The sequence below is a fragment of the Monomorium pharaonis genome, chromosome 1 (genome assembly GCF_013373865.1).
Source record: "Monomorium pharaonis isolate MP-MQ-018 chromosome 1, ASM1337386v2, whole genome shotgun sequence".
NCBI classification, from domain to species: Eukaryota; Metazoa; Arthropoda; class Insecta; order Hymenoptera; family Formicidae; genus Monomorium; species Monomorium pharaonis.
This window is the reverse complement of record NC_050467.1, coordinates 41,201,337-41,224,549: the sequence shown is the minus strand read 5'-3', so window position 1 is coordinate 41,224,549 and position 23,213 is coordinate 41,201,337. Positions and strand designations below refer to the sequence as shown.

The 23,213-nt window shown below is 42.5% G+C and overlaps 1 protein-coding gene across 8 annotated transcripts in view; it reads right to left on the bottom strand.

Annotated features, from left to right (window-relative positions):
* Positions 1-23,213, bottom strand: part of LOC105837990 (fat-like cadherin-related tumor suppressor homolog) — a 343,441-nt gene that overhangs the window by 41,343 nt on the left and 278,885 nt on the right. For all 8 annotated transcript variants that reach the window (XM_036283295.1, XM_036283293.1, XM_028191655.2 and 5 more), the window contains 3 exons: positions 14,102-14,208; positions 12,936-13,140; positions 4,199-4,260 (listed from right to left, as the gene is read on the bottom strand). In XM_036283295.1, the coding sequence (XP_036139188.1) occupies positions 4,199-4,260; positions 12,936-13,140; positions 14,102-14,208 (374 nt within the window). The remainder of the gene's footprint in view (positions 1-4,198; positions 4,261-12,935; positions 13,141-14,101; positions 14,209-23,213) is intronic.

The following is a 23,213-nucleotide window of genomic DNA, read 5'->3' as shown; positions in this document are numbered from 1 at the left end:
CTAGCCCGCCGCCACGGGGATATACATCCGGGACTCGTAAATTATGCGCGGTGGAATTATGAAAAAGGGGGACGCGGTTGCGGCCCCGGTCACCAGGTCGTCGCAACCCTCGGTTGACCTTTCATGCCGAAATACCAGAGCTTCACCCTCGCCCTTTTGACATCGGCCAGTAAAACTGTACAGCGTTGGTGTATCGATGACAGATAAACGAGTTTGGCGGATGCGCGCCATAAAAAGAAAGTCTAACGATCCACGCGAAAATCTGCAGGATATGCGGCCCCTCGTTTAGATGAGCGTGGGCTGCCAATATCGCTGTTTCGGCCAATATCAATTTGGCCAATGTTCGGCATAGTTACGGGTTACGGTACGATAGACTCGCGGACTATCCGAGAATAAAATGGATTTTTAACTAATAGAACACACAGAGTCGAGCGTACGTCATTCTAGCACAGAACCGAGTGGTCGTTCTCCTCTCTCTCTCGTAACAAGCTGGTTACAGTTGGAATACCAATGGAGAAATGAAATCCTTCGCCCTGGGGGATTGCTCATGCGTGACACGCATAATTTCTGTGTCTTGTATAAATTTTTCCGTTTGAAAATGTATTTGAAAATTCTTTGCTGTTTATCGACGTTACACGGAGAGAATTTTCCATTAGAATCTATCCTCAAAATCATGATAGTTGTAGAACGATATTGAATATTTCGAAGAATTTTATGTTATTTCCATCGATTAACTAGCATCTATCACACACTGAGCAAAAAATATAATATTTGGTATTTGTAATTAATTTATATTTATAATTAATTAATAAAATAATTGTGATTAGAAGCTCTATTTTTAGTGTTAGTAATAGTAGACAAACATAATGGTTGCATTTACCATAATTTAATCATAATTGACGCTCATTCTAAATTAAAGTTATTTATATTTATATTTAAATTATAGTAATTGTAATTATTTTTTGTCAGTTTAATACACATATATTATTATTATCATCATTACATTATGATAACTATAAAAAGGAGCTCCTAACCATAATATAAATTATTTTGACATTCAATTGTAATTAAATATCAAATACTTTTCTTTCAATAGCAAAATATAAAATAATTTTAATAAACTTTAATATAATTTTACTAATTTATCACATTGTGTGTGAACGACTATCTTAAGAATAAATTCTAAACAAAATTTCTGTGTAAAAACTTCATTGTCTCTCGTTCGAAGAACGGTAATGAGCCGAACGTGCGATTTAATACGCGTGATTGATAATGAAGGGGTAATCGACGAGGCTTTTACGCTAAAAGAAAGCGCTAAAAGAGAAAGCTCTGTACACTCATTAATTATTCGTGGCGGAGAGACTTTGCAAAATTGTCGAAGTTTCTCCGTAGGAAGGCGGCACGGCGCGGCGAGGGGTGGAGGAGGGGGGGACACAGGGGAGGCGATCGTTTTCACGAACTCTTGTTTCTAGAGCCGAGACTCATTTAACTCGGTTACGAACACAAACACGCTGTTAACAACCCGCATCGGAGGATCAAAGCCTCTTAAAGTGATTTCCTTGGTCGCGGCACGGAGAATTCCTGTAATGATATCTAACGAAATCTGACTCACACGAGGGGTGAACTTAAACGCCAGAGAGTCTTCTAATTGTCTGTTCATTGTCTCTCTTCCGGAAAATATTATTTACTCGGACATAAATTCGAAGTATTATTTCGCTCGTTTGCTATAACAATAACTAAAAAAAAAAGAACAAATTTTCAATTTGAATATTTTAAATAAGAATTTCATAGTAATATTTTTTAAAAACGATTTTAGTAATAATTTGGTCTAGCATTGTAAAAAAATAAAAGTATCGTTAGTTTTTAATTTTTAGTGCATTAAATTTTCATCAGAATTCTCTTCTTTTTGCAGACAACTCAAAAATAGTAATTTTTTAATTAAGTCATGTCATAGCAAATGAGTGATTAAAGATAAATAGTGATGAGTTTCATCAAACGGTCCTATTACTGACAAATATTGATGCGCGGCTTGCAAGTGCAAAGCGATGATACAGATACAATTTGATTTTTGATATCCTATTCTGTTACAAAGTGCACTTAATTAGATTGGCTGATGGGGTTGAGCCAGAAATTTAAACTGTACGCGACATACGAATGAACGCGAGTACGGCCATTAAAACCAATAACGTGCAATTTAATTTCGGACGAATATATGCTTGCGTTAATTACGAAATATTTTGCCACCATAATGTCCCGCGTGTGTGTTTTTCCTCGACATTACCTAATATGATTTTATAGTATCTATATCACAACCACTATAAACTATATCGTAAATAATTTAAAAATCTACTTCCGAGAGTATTTAAAAATACATATAAAAATAATAGCTACAAATGCTTTGCAATTTGTTTGAAACTTTTGCGGCATTACACAATCATAATTTCGCGAACGCTGTAATAATTTCCTGCATTGCCATTTCTATGAAATTTTATGGACAGCATAAAAAGAACATTTAATCGTTGTGCTTTTTAAAGTTTCGAGAAGAAGTCGGAGTTCAAATTAGTGAAAAATGTCGAAGTTTCTTTTTTTTTTCGTCAAACACGAAAGAAGAGAGCCAGCTACAATTTTATTTACAAAACTTCCCTGAACGCGCAACAACGTCGAAGTAACGCCAGACAAGAGATGCTGACGTAAGTTGTGGAGAACTACAATAGAAGCAGTATAATAGGCACATATAACTTTTGCGATCAAGGCAAAGCTGCGCTTGAATTTTTAGAATTTGCTGTATCGCATTCGCGATCTTTTTGCTCATAGTCTTTCTTATCTATTGACAAGACTTTTCGCGGATCCCCCCCATGGTTTACGCTTAATCGGTAGAACTTCTCGAAACGTCCTAAAAATTGTGGTACCTTGGGGAAGAACTAGAAGTTTATCGGCTATATCGAAATTTTTCAAATGGGGTGGCTTTGCGGGGGAAAAGTGTAGGTGAAGGATAACGCAGAGGGGACAAAGTTAGGCCGTTTACCCTATCAATCGTACTCTATATAGAAGCTTCTTGGCGAAATTGGTATCGCCTCTTTTCCCACTTTTATCGCCCCGGCGAAATTCCAGTGTCTACCACCCTCGCACGACGTGAGACTATCGCGAGCTCTTTCTTTAATCCCGATGCAAGGTAGAAATTCCCCCGGGAGGCTCCGCCGACTTTCCCCAGAGAAATGTCTCGCCTACCCGGTGTCTCACCCTACGGCTTTTCTTCTTCTTCTTCTTCTTAGGAACCATTGTACCCTTTTCAGCGTTGTTCTATCCGAAGCTCTCCCTTCTTCTCTCTCGGTCTCCTTTCTGCCACTTTTACCCCTCTTTCTCTCCGCCGTTGTCCCAAGTCGTCCATTCGTTTCTCGGCCTCTCGCGCCTTTCTCCCGTCCATTTAGTACTACCCCTTTCCTCGCCGTGCTATTTTCAAGTTGGCCTTCTCGCCTTTATCGCCGGGGAGGCAGATTTTCCTCATTTTACTTTTCAATCTCGCGGAGGATGCGATTTTCTTCCTCATTTCCACTCCGACAATATTGCGAGGGGGCGCCGAGCGAGCAGACGGACGGGGTGAGGAGAGGAAGCAAAAGCGACAGTTTCAGAAATTTTATCGACAGTATCGTCGCGAAACGAATGAATGGACAGGAAACGAATGGACGAAACGAAAATGCACCGTTAACCCGTCGATCAGCTGTTAGTGTTGGCGCGCCATTAGGAAACCCGATTTGCTTTAATGATTCCGAAACCGATTAGATTGTCGTCTTAACATCGTCGATTACGAGGACTGCGATGCACTCAGATTCTGTTCCGCTTCTTCAAAGTTTATTCACGACTCGAATTCATTCGCAATTACATTGCTGTTTGTAACTTTGGTATTTCAAACTGTTCAATTTAATGTTAAAATAATTATTACAATTGACATAAAAAAACTGCAATTTATAATCACGTGTGGGGTCAACTATATTTAAATCATAATAATTATAATCATCTCTTTGTTAGTGTAATATTTTATGTCATTACTTTACTAACATTGTAAGCGCAATAATAACTGTAAAAAGAGTTCTTATCCATAAGTATTTTAACATTTAATTATAATTACAAATTACCAATTTCTTTACTCTCAACAATAAAGAAAAAAAAAAAGAAAATTCGATATTTATATTGGACTCACCTCCAACACGTGCTCCGCTTGATTCTCGCGATCGAGCTTCCTGCCGCTAGTGCTGATGAGACCTGTAACAGGAATAGCGCAGGTAGATTAGCATGCTGTCCGACGATTAATAAATAACGGGTTCGAGCGGGAGACAGTAGAACGGATGGTACTTTGGCCCGACGACTCTCCCCCGGTAAAATCCCGTGGATAGAAGAGCGAGGGGGAGAGCCCGACGCAACCCTCGAATTGCGGATGAACGGAAGGTCGCCTCCCATTTAACCGAGACAAAGACCCGATGGAACGAGCCCGAACGAAAATTATAGCGTTCAGATTTTGTCGCACGCGCGTATTCTCCTCCGCGTCTCTTTCGACCGTACCGGCGAGCGATATCGAGCTTTATTTTACGCCCGAAAGGGAATCTCTTTCATCATCGGGCACGGATTCCGTTCGGGAACTCGATTGGGCAAAAATTCGCGGAGGCAAAGCCACGCGGCGAAGGGAGGAAATTCTTTCGCTGTAACTATCCCCCCTCCCCACCCGCCCCGAAAAACTTCTGAAGGAAGACGGCGATCCGAGGCGTGTCCCTTTAATTATGGGGGAAAAATGCTGTTTGTAAAATAATTAACGAGAGAGACATGCGGAATATGGAGAAACCGCCTTTTGCGAAGCATAAATGATACGCAGATTTGCTTGGTGAAGGCAAGCGAGCTTTGCAAAAAGCCGTCACGAGACGCAAAGCGCGGCGGTACGACAAAGCGACACCGCCGAACGGAAAAAAAAGAAAAAAAAAAGGAGGGGAAGCCCTTTAGCGTGCGGCTGCGCTGTATAAAGCTCGGAGCAATCCCCTTTCTCTCTCTTTCTCGTTTTTTATTAGTCTTACGGCTTCCGGTGACAGCAACGTCGGTGACGGCCCAGATTTTATATTGCACCGCGAGCTGCTAATCGAGTTACGAGGAAGCCGTTGTCATTCCGCTCGGAGCGGCTCCGATCCGAGCCGCCATCGACAAGGCACGAGTCTCCATAACTTTCGCTTTGCGGGGTCCGTTATGATTAGCGTGACGTGAATCCGAACTCGTGCAACTGATGTACGCGGCATGGCGGAAAAGGGGAGGAAAAACATCGTCATTAAAACAAACTAGTTCCGCTGTTTTTCGTGAGTTTTGCGCCGAACGATACGTCGCGTGTTAAAATCGTTGCGAGGCGCATTGTTGTGGATGGATAGTCGCGATGGAACGGGAAAGCGCGGAACACGATCTGCGAAAGCGTGAGATCGTCGAATCTAATTTCCGTTGTTATTTAGGGACTCATTGGCACAAGAGGCGAGTTGACATCTCTCCCATTTACATACTTATGGAAAGAAACAACGGAAAAAGTTACGGATAACGAAACTTTTAGCGAAAGTGTTTCTGCTTCTGTGTTCTGTGCCAAAATGTACGAATTGAAGCCTGAAAGCACCTCGTTTAATCCAAAATAGTCGGTTGAATATGAATTTGTTATGTTAAGGACTACATAACATATACACAAGAAAAAAACGTAATATAGCCAATAACATATGTGATTGCGGGCTGCCAACTACATAAAATACTCAATACAATAATATTTGCTATTAATGCAAGTACAATGTTGATACTGCAATGGCATATATTATTGTATTGAGTATATCTGTAGTTAGCAGCCCACAAATGTCCCCTAAATGACGTTCGGCCCTGGCTGCTCGGCGTTTGGCTGATGCCTTTGGTTGCTAGCTTCAGCTACATGCCCGCAATAACATATCTTATTGAATATATTACTTTTTTTTTTCAGTGTATAAACATGTAATTAATTCTGAAAAAATTTTGGTTGGAGGTCGTTGTTTGCTGGTTGTTAGTTGATGGCAGTTAGATGGCCATTAGGCGGTTCGGTTGTCGTTTAGTGGCGGCTGATTGAGTCGCGAATCATTGGGAAAGCGAATCACGAAAAGCAAGGACGTTAGGAAAGATATTATTCATTAACAATTGAGGCGCGGAAGCGCTTCGCTTAATCCAAAATACAGTCTCGCACTTGAATATGTATGAAGAAAATTTCTACCCACCGCTTCGACGTTTTGTACCGAAATGAACAAATGCTTTCGGTCACGTTTCTTTCATCAAATACGAGAAAGCACGAGAAAAAGGGGTTGAGAGGGCGGGAGGAGAAGTGAAACGGAAGCGCGGCGATGGGCAGGAAAAAAAGGAGGGGGGGGGGGAATTGCAGGAAGTGCCGTTCGATCGAGCCGCGAACGCGCGTACGAAGCTTCGGCGCGCGTTGTAGGACGCATTTAAATAATTGCTTTTCGTTTTCGTGCTTCACCCTCGCTCCGGGGCCACGTCGACCCTCGACGGGAATGCACGCCCACGCGCTCGCGGGGGGCGCGCGCACGTAACCGCGGGAAATTCGTTATCGGAAATCAACGACGGGAGAGCCGGGGCGAAATTATTTACGACATTATCGGCGACGCAACATCGCAAAATAAGAAACCCCGGAACAACGACAAATTTATTTTCTCCCGCGCGCGAGGACGTTTTTCCTCGAAGAGGCCGCGGCGGAGCGCTCGACGGAGTAATATTTTATGATGATAGTGAAAAATGCGTCCGGGTTAACGGCGCCGAAGCAACTGGAAGGCCGCTTAAAGGCCCCGGCTCGTCTCACGCCGGGAGAAAGTTTTATCGGGATTATTCCCTTATGACGAGCTAAGATTATCTGTCTTTCACGACTGGCGAGCGGTTATTATGAAATTTCGCCTGCCGGGGGTCTCGCGCTCGCGCGTATTAAGGGAAATATCGCGAGTTTCGCGGCGCGAATGAAGAACCTAAAAAGGCTCGGTGAAAAAAACGGTAAGTTAGCTTCCCTATAAAGTCAAGTCAAGCTTCGATGACACTTTTTTTTAATCGCGCGCGTGTGACAGCGGTGCTCCATTACGAAACTAGCTCGCGTAAAATTTTTATTAAAAAAAGAGAGAGAGAGAGAGAGAGAGAGAGACACCTTACAATATTTTGATAAAGCCTCTCCATATTCGTTGCCGTTATTAAAAACGGGTGCATTAATCAAATTGATATGAACTGCGACCGTTTATAGCGATAACACCGCACGTTGGCAATCAGCGACGTGCGTCCGCGGAATAAAATCTCATATTTCTCCACTTTTCGCGTAATTAATGAAATTAATCGCGGCATATTTGCAACGTCAACCCCGGGGGGGGGGGAGTCGGGTTTTAACAAAAAGACCGGAGCTTTCTGAAAGTGAGGTGCCGGGGGGGGGGGGACCGCCGGAGCTTAGCGGAGGTCTAATTAATACCGCGCGCGTTTCGCGTCCCTATCGCATTTTTTTTCCGCGGCGGCCGAAAGCGTTACGTGCCGAAAGTGCGTGGCTAAACGCGCGATTACGACGTACCGTTTACGAGATGCCGTTCGTTCGCGCGAGCTCGTTTCCCGCGGGCGAGATCGCATTACACCCGGTACAGCCGGGATCTATCTAATCTAATTTCGTACTGCCGTATAACAGCATCACCATTGTTCTCCGCGTCGTCGTATCTCGGCTACGTGCCGCCGGGTAACGAGAGGTCAGCCGCGCCCAAACGCGCCGCGCCGGTTAGCACCTGACGATATATATGCGTAGCTTTTCGCCGCGTGCTTCGTTACCTCTTTCGTTCAAAATACTTCGTTAAAGAATGCTCTCCACGTAGGGATTTTAAAAAGTTCCTTAAATTTAAAGCCTTTTTTTTTTTTTCTAATCAACGATAAACAATTTTTGTCGTGAAAGTTCGGGATTTTTGACTGTCCGAAACCAACTGCAGAGAACATACGTTACATGAACGTATAAATATTAAGTACGGGTAAAATGCATTATGCATTTGTGACGAAATTGTCGAGAATAAAAGACGTATACTTTGGAATAAAACGCCTTTTATTGCTCATTCGAGAAGAACGTGTTCATTACCTTTGCGAGCGTAACACGCGACTCTTCCGCGGGTAGAAAAAAATCTGCAGAACTTCTATTTGCGCGCGCGCGCGCGCTTACACGCGCGCGAATTTTAGTCCTAGATCGTAAAACAACACGCCGCCTCGCGCCACATAATAATGTTAATGAGGGTGGAGGGAGACGACGTCGACGGTGTAATCGTAAAGCACGTGCATGCGATATACCGTGACGCATTATTTCAACGTGCATTCTAGGGCGGCGCATGATGGAGTGGCCTTTTTGCCGGGGCCGACCTTTTTCCATCGCGCGCCGCGACGACCCTTGCCCGCGGACGCGCACATTCCGGGGGAGATTTAAAAAAAAATAAAAAATAAAAAAAGCGCCACCCGCGGTCTCCTTGCTTGTTATCGGGCGTTTCGTGAAAATTGATCGAGAGGCCACGGCGGCCGATGATTGATGGGTGCGCGGAATACGCGCCCGCGGATACGAAAGAGGCGTCCGCGAGTAGCGAAAGCGAGGTGATGCATTAATCGAGTGATCCGGTGATTTAATTGCGGAAACGAGTTCCCGACCGGCCGGTCGGCCGGCCGGCCGGCCGCGACACCCTTTTCCGGGAGGAGAAAAAAAAAAGACAGTACGCTTTTACGACGGTGACCCTTTAATATGGGTCGTGAAACAATGTTATAGTTAGCTCGCGCGTAACACCTCGTTCCGTAAGTAAAAACGGTCGTTAATTTTCCTCAATATTACCGGAGGCTTAAAATGAATATGAGATAATCCAAAATGCAAATAAGAAATTTAAAATGAAAGATGGTAAGGGGACAAACTGAGAGGTATAATGGAACTATTGGAATATCGGATACGCTACTTCACGATGCTGTTTCACAATTTCTGCTAAGAAGTATTTTTTTCTTCTCTAAAAGAATTTTAAAGAAAGAACACATCTGACATCTCCGCCTGCTCAGTAGTGTCTTTTAACCGGCAATACTGAATCCCACTTCAACCGTATGCTCTTATAATATTATAATTATTCATAATTTTACGATTTTATAATATTATAATTATCCATAATTTTACGATTATACGTTGTACCACCGTAATGTGCTCTGACAACGTTAAAGTACATATCCGCTTGCTAATCGGTTTTGTATTACATTGCTGGCACCACGGATGTAGGAAAAAAAAAAGAACAAAGCCCACTTCATACGATCAATAATCCGCAGGGATATTTAAGTCATAAAACTCTATCATAAATTCTAACAGAATTAGCATTACGATATAAAGAAAGTTTTACTTATAATATATCAATAAAGGAGAAGGGAAATTAAAATTGCAAATAATGAATCAGATATCTCGCTGACTTGGTTATATAAAGTTTATATAAAGCACATAAATTTACCGGGTTAATTTCAGAACGTGTAAAACAGAATTTAGAAGAGAAGAGGAGGAAAAAGCAGACCGTGAGAATCGAGTATTACAACCGCTACGCGAGAAGTATCGCGTAACCAGCGGCTCCCTTGAACCACGCGGCGACTCGCCGAGCTATCATAACGCCGTCATTAGTAAAAACCGCAATTTCTTTCGTTGCCGCGGCTCCGTTGCACGCGGGGTTTTCCCCGGCGGAGCGTAATAACGCCGGGTAAATAGGAATCTGCGGCGTATTTGCCGCAGAGAGACCAGAATTGGCGATACATCGCGCTCTCTGTGAAGGTAAATGCGGCGCGCGCAAATATCCGTTTATCTCGCTTTAGCCCGAGCGATCATGTTGCAACCGGGAAGGGGGAAAGGGGTAACCGGATATACCATACAGTCGCGCGATGTGGCACCGTGCCTATCGCAAAAAATCGAGCGACGTCGCTAAACGACGACGCGCCGGTAATAAATAATAATTCCATCGCGCGCACACAAGCGAAGGGGTCTGTACGACCGACGGCACCGCGACCGGCAATAAAATCGACGATACCTCTTCTTCGGGGTGGCGGAAACCAATTTAGCCGGTATTACGCGGAATTTGGAAGCCGTCCGTCCGAACGTCCGTCCGTTGTATTACGTTGCAGTAATTGCTGTTGGTGGAGTGGCATTGCCGCCGGGGTGAAACCGGGACAGAGACCCCCGCGCGTTGTGATAGTTTCAATGTGCTATATATTGGACCCACGTATTCGCAATGATATCCATATACTTTTCTCTCTCGATATAATCTAGTCCAGCTCAGAATAGCAAACAAGAAATATAATACTTTATCCCGGAAAGTGTGCTCAGTTATTGCTAAAAAGTTCGCGAGACTCCGTCCGATCTAATCTCGCAATAGACATTATTGTCCAATCGGTGATACAACCGTTCTATTTCCGTAATGTACAATACAAAATAAAATTAAAAAAAAAAACATAAGAGAGAAAAAAAGAAAATTCTTTTCTACAGTAGAAATACAGAGAATTACAGAGATATGCCGGCATATTATTCGTCGCCTAACGCGACACTCCCAATACTAATCGCTTTACTATATTGAGACAAAAATGTAACGAAAAAGAGAGAGAGAAGAAAAAGAAAAAAAAAGAAAGAAAAAAAGGCACTAAATCTGCTTGACACACAACACCTCGCAAATGAGCATAACGAACAAATCTCAAATGAAAGGCTTTAATAACTCACATCGATAAACACTGCATTTATGATACAATGAAATATTAATATACAGGATTAATTACGACTTGTTAATTAAACACGTTACGATACTGTACAACTCGGAGTCAATCCGTCCTGTTCTCGCAACGTTCCGTTAATAACCACAAAATAGTAATTTTCTGATATTATACAATATAATAAAGTCGATTAATGAAAATGAAATGGATCGTCTGAAAATATGCTATCGAAATTTAGTACTGTATTTCAAACGTATAAATCTCGCGTAATGTATACTAAATAATATATTATTAAATATATTATTTAAATAAAATTGAATTTAACTGTATTACTTAAAAAAAAAGTGTGATCAATCAATGCGATTAATGTATCACAGGTTGCTTGAATTTCTCAATTTAATGATTTGTATATAATTTTATGTTACGAAAACAGTATGCAAATTATATATAAGTATAATTTTTAATCGTTATTAAAAACAAAAAGTGACTGTGTATTATTTGTAAAAAAATAATTTGCCTTTGGTCTTCCTGCTAATTGCTTATACTTTCGAGAAAAAAATAACGTTATGATACACACACACGGTGACTTGTATTTCATTCATTCGAAGTGGCGTGCGAATGGTAACGCGTCCTTTACATACATTTAGATAACAACAAGCACTAAGAGCGCGTGTCCGTTATGTAAAAAATGTTTAACATATTGCAAAACAGCAACGCGAATTATCTCGTTCCTTGAATTTTTAATCATTGTAATTTTGAAAATATTTTCATCCATTTCACGTTGTATAAATAACTAAAGCGCATCGAGAATAAACAATAATTATACGTATAATTATTATGTAAACGCACTTTTCGCAAGCTTCAATAATAGCCTTGCAAATATGAGATTCCGTGAAGACCGACTGCAATACCGTAATACATTGGGCGAAGTTTCATTCGTTTTAAGGCTCGTCAAGCCGCCCGTGTCGACCTGCCCCGTTTTCTCTTCGCATGTGAAATACGAAAGGGTCGCGGGAGCGAGCCGGGCCAAGTTTTGCACAATTCCAAACATTAAAAGTTCCGCGGCCAGGTAGCAGGCGAAACGGATTGGCCAACTGACGGAGGGGAAGTTTCCCGGGGGATCGGCCGACGGCGATGAATATAAATCAAACGTCGGCCGACCTTTTTTCCCACTGTGAACCATCACTCCCGGTATAACCGACTTTCATTTTGCATACTAATACCGATCGCATAAACAACTTTCGAGGAATACGAGATGTCCGTTGTTTGTGACGAGAACTGGGAAGCCTTGGTCGGATGCCAGGAATCGGTAAAGAACCCGGCATGTAATCCCGATACGACTTTCGGAGATTTCGACGAGCGGAAGTAATACCCGCTTCAATAAACCAAGCAGGCCCGTCGCATTTAAAATTCCCGCCGCATTATTAACTCTAAGTGGTACTCCTCCTTCGCGTCGAGTTCCCGGCGCGGCGTGCGAGGAAAGAAATAAAATTCCACGCGTTACTCTCCGTTCCACGTCCGCGGGGCTCTCTCGTACATTATTTCGTCGCGCTAAACAACGCAACGCAGCGCGCTGCCTCTCTTACGTTATTTATGAGGGCTCCGAAGTCAAAGGCACGAGACGCTGTCCCGGATCTAACGAGCTCGCAAGATAGGCCGCTCTCATCGTTTTATAATCCCCGGGCGTCTACACGCGAGGAAGCGGGGGGGAGGCTAAGCGGGACGATAAAGGACTGATGAATATGGATCGGCGTTCGATCATTCGGATTTGCATGCACGGCCGAGTGAGGCAAGAACAATGTATCTTTAGATACGCGCTTATATATCGCGTTATTAGGCCCGAGAGACGCGGGGAGCGGGAGAAAGAAGGAGAAAGGGGGGAAGGGCAGATTATTAAAATAAAGATAGATTCCGCGGCACGCGGAACTATCGGACGATGTGCACATCGGCGGCGTCGCGTGGTACCGATATATCTCGTTCTTCGATTCGACTCTTTTCACGGAGGCGGCCGATCTCTCTCGGTTCCGCGTAACGGATCTATTAAAACTCTCGTTCAGCGGGATTGAACTCATTACCGGCTACCGGGTGCGGCTGAAGATTTCCCCGTCATCCTGATCATCCATGCCGCGAGACCGGGTATTATTTTGCCGTCGAGACGCGGGACGTACGACCTCGGGACTTACCGGTGGTGGAGTTGATGAGAAAATAACCCTCCGGATTGCCGCTGCTGATGGTGAAGACGAATTGCTGGGGCGAGACGTCGCGATCAAAGGCGTAGATCTGCAGGACGCTCACGCTCGCGGGCGAGTTCTCCGGCACGGACGGATAGTAAACTGGAAGCTCGGTCAGCGGCGTGTTGTCATTCTCGTCCAGCACTTCGACGTAGACCTGCACACGCGTGGGGACGATCAGCTAATTGTCGTTTTTAAACGAAATTGTTGCGCGTTCGTTAAATTAAACTTCGCAACAGGAAGAAATCAATTAATGACCAATAAAATATTATACAATAAATCTTCTTTAATGGTGAACCTTTGTTTATAAAAATTACAAAAATTTAGTATAAGATTGCACGATTATATTATTATCAGTTGTATAAATTAATAATTAAAATTAATATCAGTTATATAAATTGATAATTAAAATTAATATCAGTTTCAGTAATATATTCATTTTATTAATATGCTACTAGTACACACAAAACAAGCAATCTGTTTAATTTTTGTCCGTGTTACTTATTTATATCATGTTTTCCTAATTAAATTTTGTGTTATATTAAGTAAAACTATAAAATATCAATAAGATAAAATTTAAGTAAATAATTCGCATTTAATTCGATGAGAGGAAATATAAATATTACAACTTGGATTTTTTATATGTGCTAATAAAGCTTTAACAAATTTTCATCCAAATTTATTTCAATGCACATACTCGTTTAAAAGTTATGTATTAAAAAATACGGTTATTTATGCCACGAACTATTATAAATTAAATTGTTTTGCTCTTTGTAGATTTTAGAGCTTGGACATTTCCAATTAAACATTTTTACGGATAATTATAAAAAAGCATAAACATAAAAAACATGCAATTTTAATTTTTTAAATTTCAAACTTTTAACTATTGTATAACTACATCCTTAAAAAAATTAAAAAAAATTTGATACACGAAACGAAATTTGCTGCCTGAAAAACATGAAACAAGAGACTATAAGATCGACAGGGAAATAGCTATTTGATTAAACAAAAACCATCGAGGACCATGTCGTTGGCTTCCTTTTAGTAAAGTTTTCCAAAACTCTTCTCTCAATAATTTTTATATATGTATAATTAATAATCCAATTGCCGAGACTTACTTGCAGACTCGAGCTCAGCGGAACTACTCCGTGATCCTGGGCGTAAACGGTCAACCAGTATCCCCTCTTCGTCTCGACGTCGAGCACCGCCTTGGTCCTGATGTTTCCTGCAACAAGCGGAGAACCGCGCAATTAATTCAACGGAACCAGAATAAACGTGGCGTACGCGAATACAAGCGATACTCCGACGATAATATCTCTCGATCACCTATCCTTTAATAATTCGAAATAATTCACTTTATTCTCATTGTATGCGCGTAATGAGATATACAGATGACAGGTGCGAAGCCCGTGTGTGTCGAGCTGTCTAGAGAATTGGAATTAATATCAAAAACGTAAAATAATTGCCGTATCGCGAGACCTTTCGCACCCCGGCGTTATTTCCCCCACGTGCCGCTTAACACGAAATGAACAGAGGGCGGCCGGTTCGCGTAAAAAAAAAAAGAGGGACGACGGTGGTATTTTCACCTTGTGTGTTTAGGTGCAACAAGAGAGCCGACAAGCGCGCACACGAGTCTGCACGCGTATGCAACCGCGTTGCGGCGTCACCGGGTAACAGCCAGCGGATCCGGCGGCGTTGGCCACAAAAATCGAACCGCATTCCTGCCGTTAACACATCAGCACGGCGATGTCCCCGACTCGGCTTTTTGCCGGGATTTCGCCGGATGCACCGGCGGTTTCTTGCGCCCGCGCCCGATATTCCGCGTTCTGCGTTCCTCGCGGTTTTGTTTAATCCCGTCGCGCCGGCCGGGATTAACGCGAGCGGAGGATACGCGGCGGTTAAACGGCTGGGCGCCGCTCGCGATTGCTCTCAGCGACGACGTCGCGGTCCGATGCTCGCTCTCTCGACGTGTGGCGGAGGGAAACGACGGGGGGGGGGGGGCGACTGCGCGAACTCGCGATTTGTAGAGCCGATAATCAACCGTCGCTCCCCCCCACCCCTCCGCGGTCCCGTGGCGCGCGAACCCGAGAGTCGCGGTTACGCTCGTCGTCGTCGTAGCCAGCCGCGCAATTAGCGCGACATCGAACTCGCCGTTTCGACGTTTCAACGTCGATCGCCGACCGGGATAACGGGCTCGGTCTCGTCCAGTCGCTACCGGAGCATGTAACGAGCGCTAATTAGAAATCGGGGAATCCGTGCGGATTCTCGTCGTCGCGAGTCGTAAATTTCCTCGGTCGTTTCGTCCCGCGTGCGCAACTTCGGTATCCTGGTTGTGCAAACTCGGAGATATATATATATATATATTTTTTTTTTTTCCAAAAAATACGACACGTAACACGGCGAGGCTAGGCGCGTGTATACAGGCCGGTTTTGCTGCCGCGTTTTCCTCGCAGCTTCCGTTGCGCGCGTGCTCGTCGAATCGCAGCCACGCATCTCTCATTACGAGTGTCCGCGGCCTAGCTGTTCGTACAAATGACACGGAAAGGAGGGAATCTCTTTTTTTTTTTAATTGTTTCTTCCTTAGGTGGTGAATCGCACACTTGGGTGCACACGTGTGCCGTTTCGTACCCAGGGAGAAGAGGGAACCTTACCGCGCGGGTGAAATACGGACATCGCGCGTATAATTAACGTCGCCGTCGCCGCGTCGCCGTAAAAGAATGCGACTTCCGTGCACGTCGAGGGAAACGGGGCATTTCGAATAGCCTGAATTTACCATGGAAAATTGTTAAATCTTAATTAACCGCCAACGAACGTTGCCATACTCGTATAATGCGCCACGCCGCTATACTTCATTTACCTTCCCCGTGCACCACCTCCTACGTCGTTACCCGATATGTATTATACGCGCCTCCACCTCTCTGTTCATTCGACTGTGGAAGAAGCAGATGAAGACACGTGGTACTTAATAGCGAGCGAGCCGGCGAATGCATTAAATTTAGTACCGTAAACGCGATTTATACCAGCATCCTCGTATAACGGGGGAACTTCGTTAGCGAGGGTACGAGCGGCGCTCCGGCACGGTTAAAAAATGAAATTTTTTCCGCGAAGTCAATAGTTTAACTCTTACAAAATAAGGTTCATCCGGCGGAACAGACGGCTTACCGTCCCGAGAAACAATCTGCAATTGTACGAAATGCAGATTTTTCCGCGACAGCTCGCCACGGCGAGATTCGCGCAAGTGAATATTCATCAAAAGTTTAGCCTCCCCAGACAGGAAAGGATATAACGTTCCTGCGCTGAGATTATCTTTCTTTTCGAAATGTATCGAAATGCAAGAGCATTGAAATAAAGATTGTATAACTTTAAACAGGTGTAACTTGCTTACAATACCTTCAAACTCAAAATTTTTTTTACTATTACTATTAAATTAAACATATATCGTGCTCTTTAGATGACTATTACAATATTAACATAAAGATAAAATATTGCTGAAATTTAAAATTATCAAATTTTTTAAGGATAATTTTATATTGTTGTATATAAAATGTGTTACAAATTGATAAAATAAAGATTCATGACAAAAATTCTGCTTGCGGAACATCTTGTCATTCATCGTTTAAAGTTACAAAAATGTTCACGGTGAAATGAATTGATATCGTTTTCAGAATGGCGAAAGTAATGCATTCCATGTATCGAACGACATTTCGGAGAGGAGAGAAGAGCGAAGGATTATTCTTGGCAAAATATTGGTATGTCTTTATGTCCGTTCGTTGAACCGTTGAACGCTGTATTTCGATTGGGTTTCATCACGGAGATGCACGTGGATACCTGGGCAAATCTCCCGGGCTCCTTCGTGCCCATCCATCCGTTCAGACAGCTGATGAAGGCGCGTGCAGCATTTAATAGCACGCCGGGTTTCGTATTTAATGTGTGCCTGCGCGCGGATTGCAACCAATTCCCGAGATGCGCATGAGCGATATACAGCGACGAGCGTACGTACGTTGCGCAACGTAACGAAACATTCAAGAGCTCTCGTTCACCTGGATTCGCCGCGCCTCGGTGATTCTATCGGTAATACTGACGGCGAGTGGTACAATTTCTACGTAATTCGGGAGAAATAAATAAATAATGAGAAGAGAAATGCGGCCCGTATTTTTAACAATAGCTGCCAACGTATTTAAAAAGAATTTCTAAATATAAATTACACCGAAGAGGAAAAATAACCGGACAGCTACAATGCGACAGTTGTTTGGCAATTTTTCCTCGCAAATTTTCCAACCCGAGAGAGAGAGAGAGAGAGAGAGAGAGAGAGAGAGAGAGAGAGAGAGAGAGAGAGAGAGAGAGAGAGAGAGAGAGAGAGAGAGCTTGACGCTCGAGACCAGTAAAGACTGTCTTGTCGTCAAAGTGAACTACAGAATTCGTTTCTGGCGTGACTCTCGTCCTTTGTTCGAGTAACGACGGAGCCGCTTCGGCGGAAGCGCGAAGAGGAAACGGTCGATGGCTTTCCGAGCGCAGAGGATGTGCAGTCGTGTAATCGAACTCTCGGTCGTTTAATTTTTGGCCTCGAATGCTGCTTTCCGCCCTTCCGCTCTTTCACCCGCTGTTCCTGTCCATCTTCTCTCTCTCTCTCTCTCTCTCTTGCTACTCTGTCTACGCTAAGAAATTTCTCGAGGTCTCAATGCAACCCCGTGTCCGTCTGATCTATCGTTAACCCAGATTCGTCATCGACACTTTTGGCAATATGCTCCATGAATGCTCGCGAAGCGTTAACGACTATCTACTTCGGCCGATTATTGCTGAGTGATTGATGCTCGATTGGATGATACCAGGAATTAATGAATGCCTGAAAAGCTGCAGCGAGAATAGATTATACCAATTGGGCTTACTCTTATCTATCTCGTTATTGACTTTAGAGATAATGATACGATTCAGCATAAACGTCTCAATCATTTAATGCAGGAATAATCATCTAGTTTTCTATCGTGGTCACCTGTCGTAAATTTTTATACTTCAATAATTAAAAAATATACTTCTTATTAATTATTTTATAATGTAATAATAGTTACAATTACCCTAACAGTTTTCTTTCAAGTATATACGTATAATTATGTCGTTAAAAAATCGTGTATAATAAAATATTTTGAGAAATGAATAATAAACAAACGCAATTTCAGTCTCAAGATGTAGACATTCTAATGCAGTTTAATTCATTTGTAAACACATTAAATATTCTTACGTGCGTTCAAACAACCGCGTTCCTGATACTCGCGTTGATTAAATTATAATCCAAGGGAATTATACGCGACAAAGTTTCGCAGGCTCCAAAGCGAGGAACGTCAGGATTAACGAAGGAAACTCGCAAATGAAAGATAATTATGTTCCATTTACTAGCACAATAAGTTCACATAGCTCATGAATAAAATTCGTATCGCAAACTTTAATGTTTCAAATAATATGAAAAAATCCGATTATCAGTTACGTGTAACGTGTTTTCGTAACGTAATTTTGCATATAATATTATTGTACATATAGAAGATCTCGCACATTTGACGAATGTTTGGGAAAAATACAAACCATAAATCGCCAGTGGATAAAAACGCCACTAGAAGCGAAATTACGAGATATACGTATCCGCTCGACCGAATCTCTCGGATACGCCCGAGATTTAAATTGCCGGGGGCATATCGTCAACATTCGATTGAAATGCGTTTCCGTGGAAACCTTTTAACGATTAGATTCGCGTATAACGGTATACACGCATATAAAAGGGGCGATGTAGCTTTTAAATCATGATCGCAATAATACAATGAAAAGGCAACAGGTATAAGATATCAGTGCTTCAAATAAATAACATTTACTATTGTATAAAAAGGCAGAGGCAGGCTTTCTAATTTGATCTAAATATTGTCATTTGTAGTCAAATGTCTACTTAGAGAGATGTCACATAGGATTACGAGTGAGTAAGATAAGAAACATCCGTAAATATGCAGTGTACGTATCACATTAATCTTCGAATTGGTGATGTAATAGAAGAAATAATAATTTTTACAAAAAATAAATTAAAAGATGAATAAAAAAATAGAAACTGCTTTAATACCGAGAAAGTATTGAAAATCAGAAGATGATACAAGTACATATTTATGCTACGTTCAATTACTTTAATAAATGACAACGAAAATAAAACCTCCATAGAATTCGACACAGACCAATTGTATCTTCTAGCAAACATTCTTCACGGATACGCGTCTTTCTTTTATAATTCTTGAAACTTTTCCGTAGTTCTCTGCGGGACTTTGCGCGGTACTCCAACAAATTATTATACCTCTAACTCTACCGAGATGTCCAATCTTCTTGCATCGTGCCCTATCCCCTCCGAACGGGAGAGATAAACGGTTCCACGTTTTTTCCGTTTTCACTGGTTTCCAACTTTTGTAGGAGCACTACTTACCAGACGTTCGTCTTTATCTTTATAGCTCTTTCGATAGCCGACGAGCCAATTTAATCAGCACTTTTACTAGAAATCTACGTGAACTAATAAAGAAATATCTAGAAGATGTTAGATAATAAAATTCGTGTTACCTATATATGAATTTTATTTGTAATTTTATTATTTATAATATTTTATTACGTAATAGTTTATAAAATAACTCAGAAACAGAAGCTCAATATTAATTCAGGACGCTAACTTTCAGAGTAGTTTCTTAATGCATAAAGCGTATAACAAATTTAACAATTAATGAATAAATCCGCGCATTCGTTCAAAAGTTGCGAGATAGAATAAGAAATTTGATAACTTTTCAAAGGTACAAATGGCTCGAGTGAATAAAGAAAAAATTCCACGTGAAACTAGTTTACCCGAGATTCCGCGTATTTCGCAAGTTCACGGAAGTTGGCGTCGATGTTGGCTGACGATTCTTCCCCAATTCGTGTTACGCGTATCACATAGAAAAGTTCCAAAGTGTGCATACAGTTTGGAAGCAATCGAATCTAAGCAGTTCGAGAAGCTGCGAAAACCGCTTTCGAACAGACGTTGATACGTCGCTGCATTCGGCGCGAGAACACCTGCAACACTTGCTTCATTTTCCTTGCTTCTTGCGGAAAATATCAGCGAAGAAATATAGGAACGCTTGCCCCGCACATCTCAGTTTTATTCTCAACAAAAGCACTTTTATTTCCTTAGTGACTATGAAACCGCAATCCTGGCGCCTTAAGAAAATTAAAAGTGTAATAATTGTCGAAACGATTAATCACAGGAGAGAGAAAGAGAGAAAACGACGCTTTCTTCTTAGATGAATAAACAAGTTTATCGCCCCGACGTTCGTTGGCGAAATTAACGACAATTTCTCGTCGTGTTATTCATGAAAAAAAATCATTCGGAGGTTCTGACGATGGTGACACGTTTATGACACGTTTACGGTATATCCGTGATGGATAATAAACGAGCGGTCCGAGTGAGTTTCACGAGTACTCGCGAAAAGGTATTGCGAAAATAATGATCGTCACCGCTCCGGCGGCTGTCATTAGCCGGATTAACAGTGGGAAACCGTTCTGTCCTCGACACGGGGAGCCGGGTTACCAGGAATTATGCCGGCGGTTAGGGTGCCGTGAGATCCGCCTTCGTCGTGTACCCTTCGTCTTCTTTCGCCCTCCGCGCTGCTGTCCCACTTTCCTGACTTTCCGCATCTTTTCGCGTCCCGCCCCCTTTTTATTCGCTCTCACTGCCCCGAGTAGCAAGCGCTACTCGTTCTCGCCTAAAGAGGAACAGGAGTTACGACTAGGAAGGAATATCCCTTTTTTTTCTTTCTCGCAGTAACGAGAAATGCAACGAAAATTAATTTGCCTGGCTTTGGAATGAGCGTGTGATATGAGGCACCCATGTTTTCCTTTGACTTCTTCCAAACAGCTTCTCTGAACACTCGCTTTAATATAATTCGTATGGCACGTAACTAGTAACACAATACTATGCGGATATAATGGCTGCGCAAAACAAAGTTCGTAGTTGGGTATGAAATTATGCTAAGAGAGAAGGCTATATTAACATAAAGTGCAATTTGTCTAGCAAAGTATCAATTTAATCGTATATCAAAGACAGCGAAAATACATTTGTACCGCAAACATGGAATGCTTAATGGAGAAGTTTCTCAAAAGGGGAAATAAATTAAGTAGACCTTATTCAGCCCAAGTGCCTTATGTGAGAACGCTCTGTTGCTTCTCTGCGCAATTTAATGAGATTTTATCGAACTCGGGTAAATAGACAATTACAATTTTTATTATTGCACGAAGTATTAATTTACATATTAAAAATTTTTTGGGGGATTTGTACAAACGAAAGAGAATAGTTACGTTCGACGTCGAAGTCCGCGTAGTTTTTTTTCGGTGTCCCAGATGTCCATTTTTCGATTGTACATCACCCTAAATGCCTTACAATTCATTCCGATGCGAAGCGCGATTGTCCTCCCCCTCTCCCTGCCCGCGGAACGTTCATTATTGCGGCTCCAGGCGGCAGATAGAAAGTTAATTACGTAGTTACTGGCATTTCATATTTTATGGTACGTGGAATTGGATTTTTGATCGAAATATTTCGTGCGCCCGTACTTGGCTTTTTGTTATTGGGCCGCGTGTATCGTAACGAGAGCGGTAACGAGAGTCTTGTCGCACACGTCGCCGTCGTCGGTCGGTCGGTGACACGCGATCGTGATGAGAAATCCGCACATCGCGTGTCGCCTACTACCGCGCGGTACACTTATTATTACGAGGGACAAGCAGCAAGGAGTGAAGTGCTCGTGCATAAAATCACGGGTGGTATCGGGTGTCCGGTCTTCTTCCGGTGGAAACCGTGGAAATACGAGCCGTGCTTCTCACTCCGTCTCGACTCCGAACACATAAAAGAAAGACATTACCGCGAGACGTGTCTCGCACACATACGTATCTCTATCTTGAGATACCGCGGCTAAACGAGACACGATCGAGTTTTATTTCGGGCGCGCAGCTAGAGGAGTAGTTCCCGGTGTTCTTTCCGTTTGATTGACGCCAGGCTGCCTTGGCATTCGTGGTACTGAGGAACGAGGAGGGAAAGGGGGAGGGGGGAAAAGGCAGCTCGTACCGCCTCCCGTAATCGTCGTTTCCGGGGAAAACCCAAAGGTTCGTAGATCTTTCACGAAACCGTGGTCGTGTACGGTCGACGTGTGAATGTGTTTTCATCTTTGACGCGCGGCGTGAAGCTGTTCCCCGCACGAGGTCGGTGAAGCACACATCACGAGAGATCGACGAGATCTGAATTTGGTCTTGGTCTGCGCTGCGATAAAAGTCGTTCGTGATAAGAGACAGAGAGTTTCGGTCAAGGATGTTTTGTTTATGCACAATGGTTACATAGGTAAAAGTCACCGAAATATAAAAACTGCATGCAGACTTCTTAGATTTGTTCTTTTTTTTTCTCTGATTAATAACTAAAAAATTAAAATACGCTGAAACCAGCGAAAAACAAGACGACGAATAATTTGATTTTGCTGCAATTTAAATAATTTTTAAATGAAGTAAATGGATTCAAAATAATTTATTAGAATTATATTAACGTACATAAGAAATTTGATTTAATTCGTGATGTTATTCTCTTATCGAATGCACAAAAAACTATTTACACAAAACGCGATTTTAATGTCCATAAAAATTAATAGTAAACAAAATAATTTCTAACTTTACACAGGTACTTAAAAATAATAGTAGAATCTAAATTTTTCTACTTTTGGTAATTCTTCGAGATCACGCGTACATCTTCAAGAAACAACGACGAATGAATTCGAGATGCAAATTTATTCGCCGGCTAATAAGGCTGACCGGAAGTATAAATCCTTGTCACGGGTTGCGAAACTTGTATAAAGCCATGGGGACGGTGCATCCGCGCGATTTTCTTATGCACGACTGTGTATCGAGAGGCGCGGACAACTCGGGGGCGAGTGGAGAGTTGCGAAGTTTGAAAACTGAATAAAAATGCTAATTACCAAACTTTTTAATGAAGTAGACGCCCGCCCAACGCGGATGTTCCACGAGCGCAAAGGCCGCTGAAAATATATGACACCTGTCACACACCCCGTTGTAATTCCGCGCGCTGCAACTTTAGATGACCGGCGTGCAAAAATAAATTACGTGTTTGAAACTGGCGAAAACGTGTAGCGCGCGGCGTACAGTGTATCATGGTGCGCTGGAATAGTTAATCCAGTTTCGTCTGGCGAC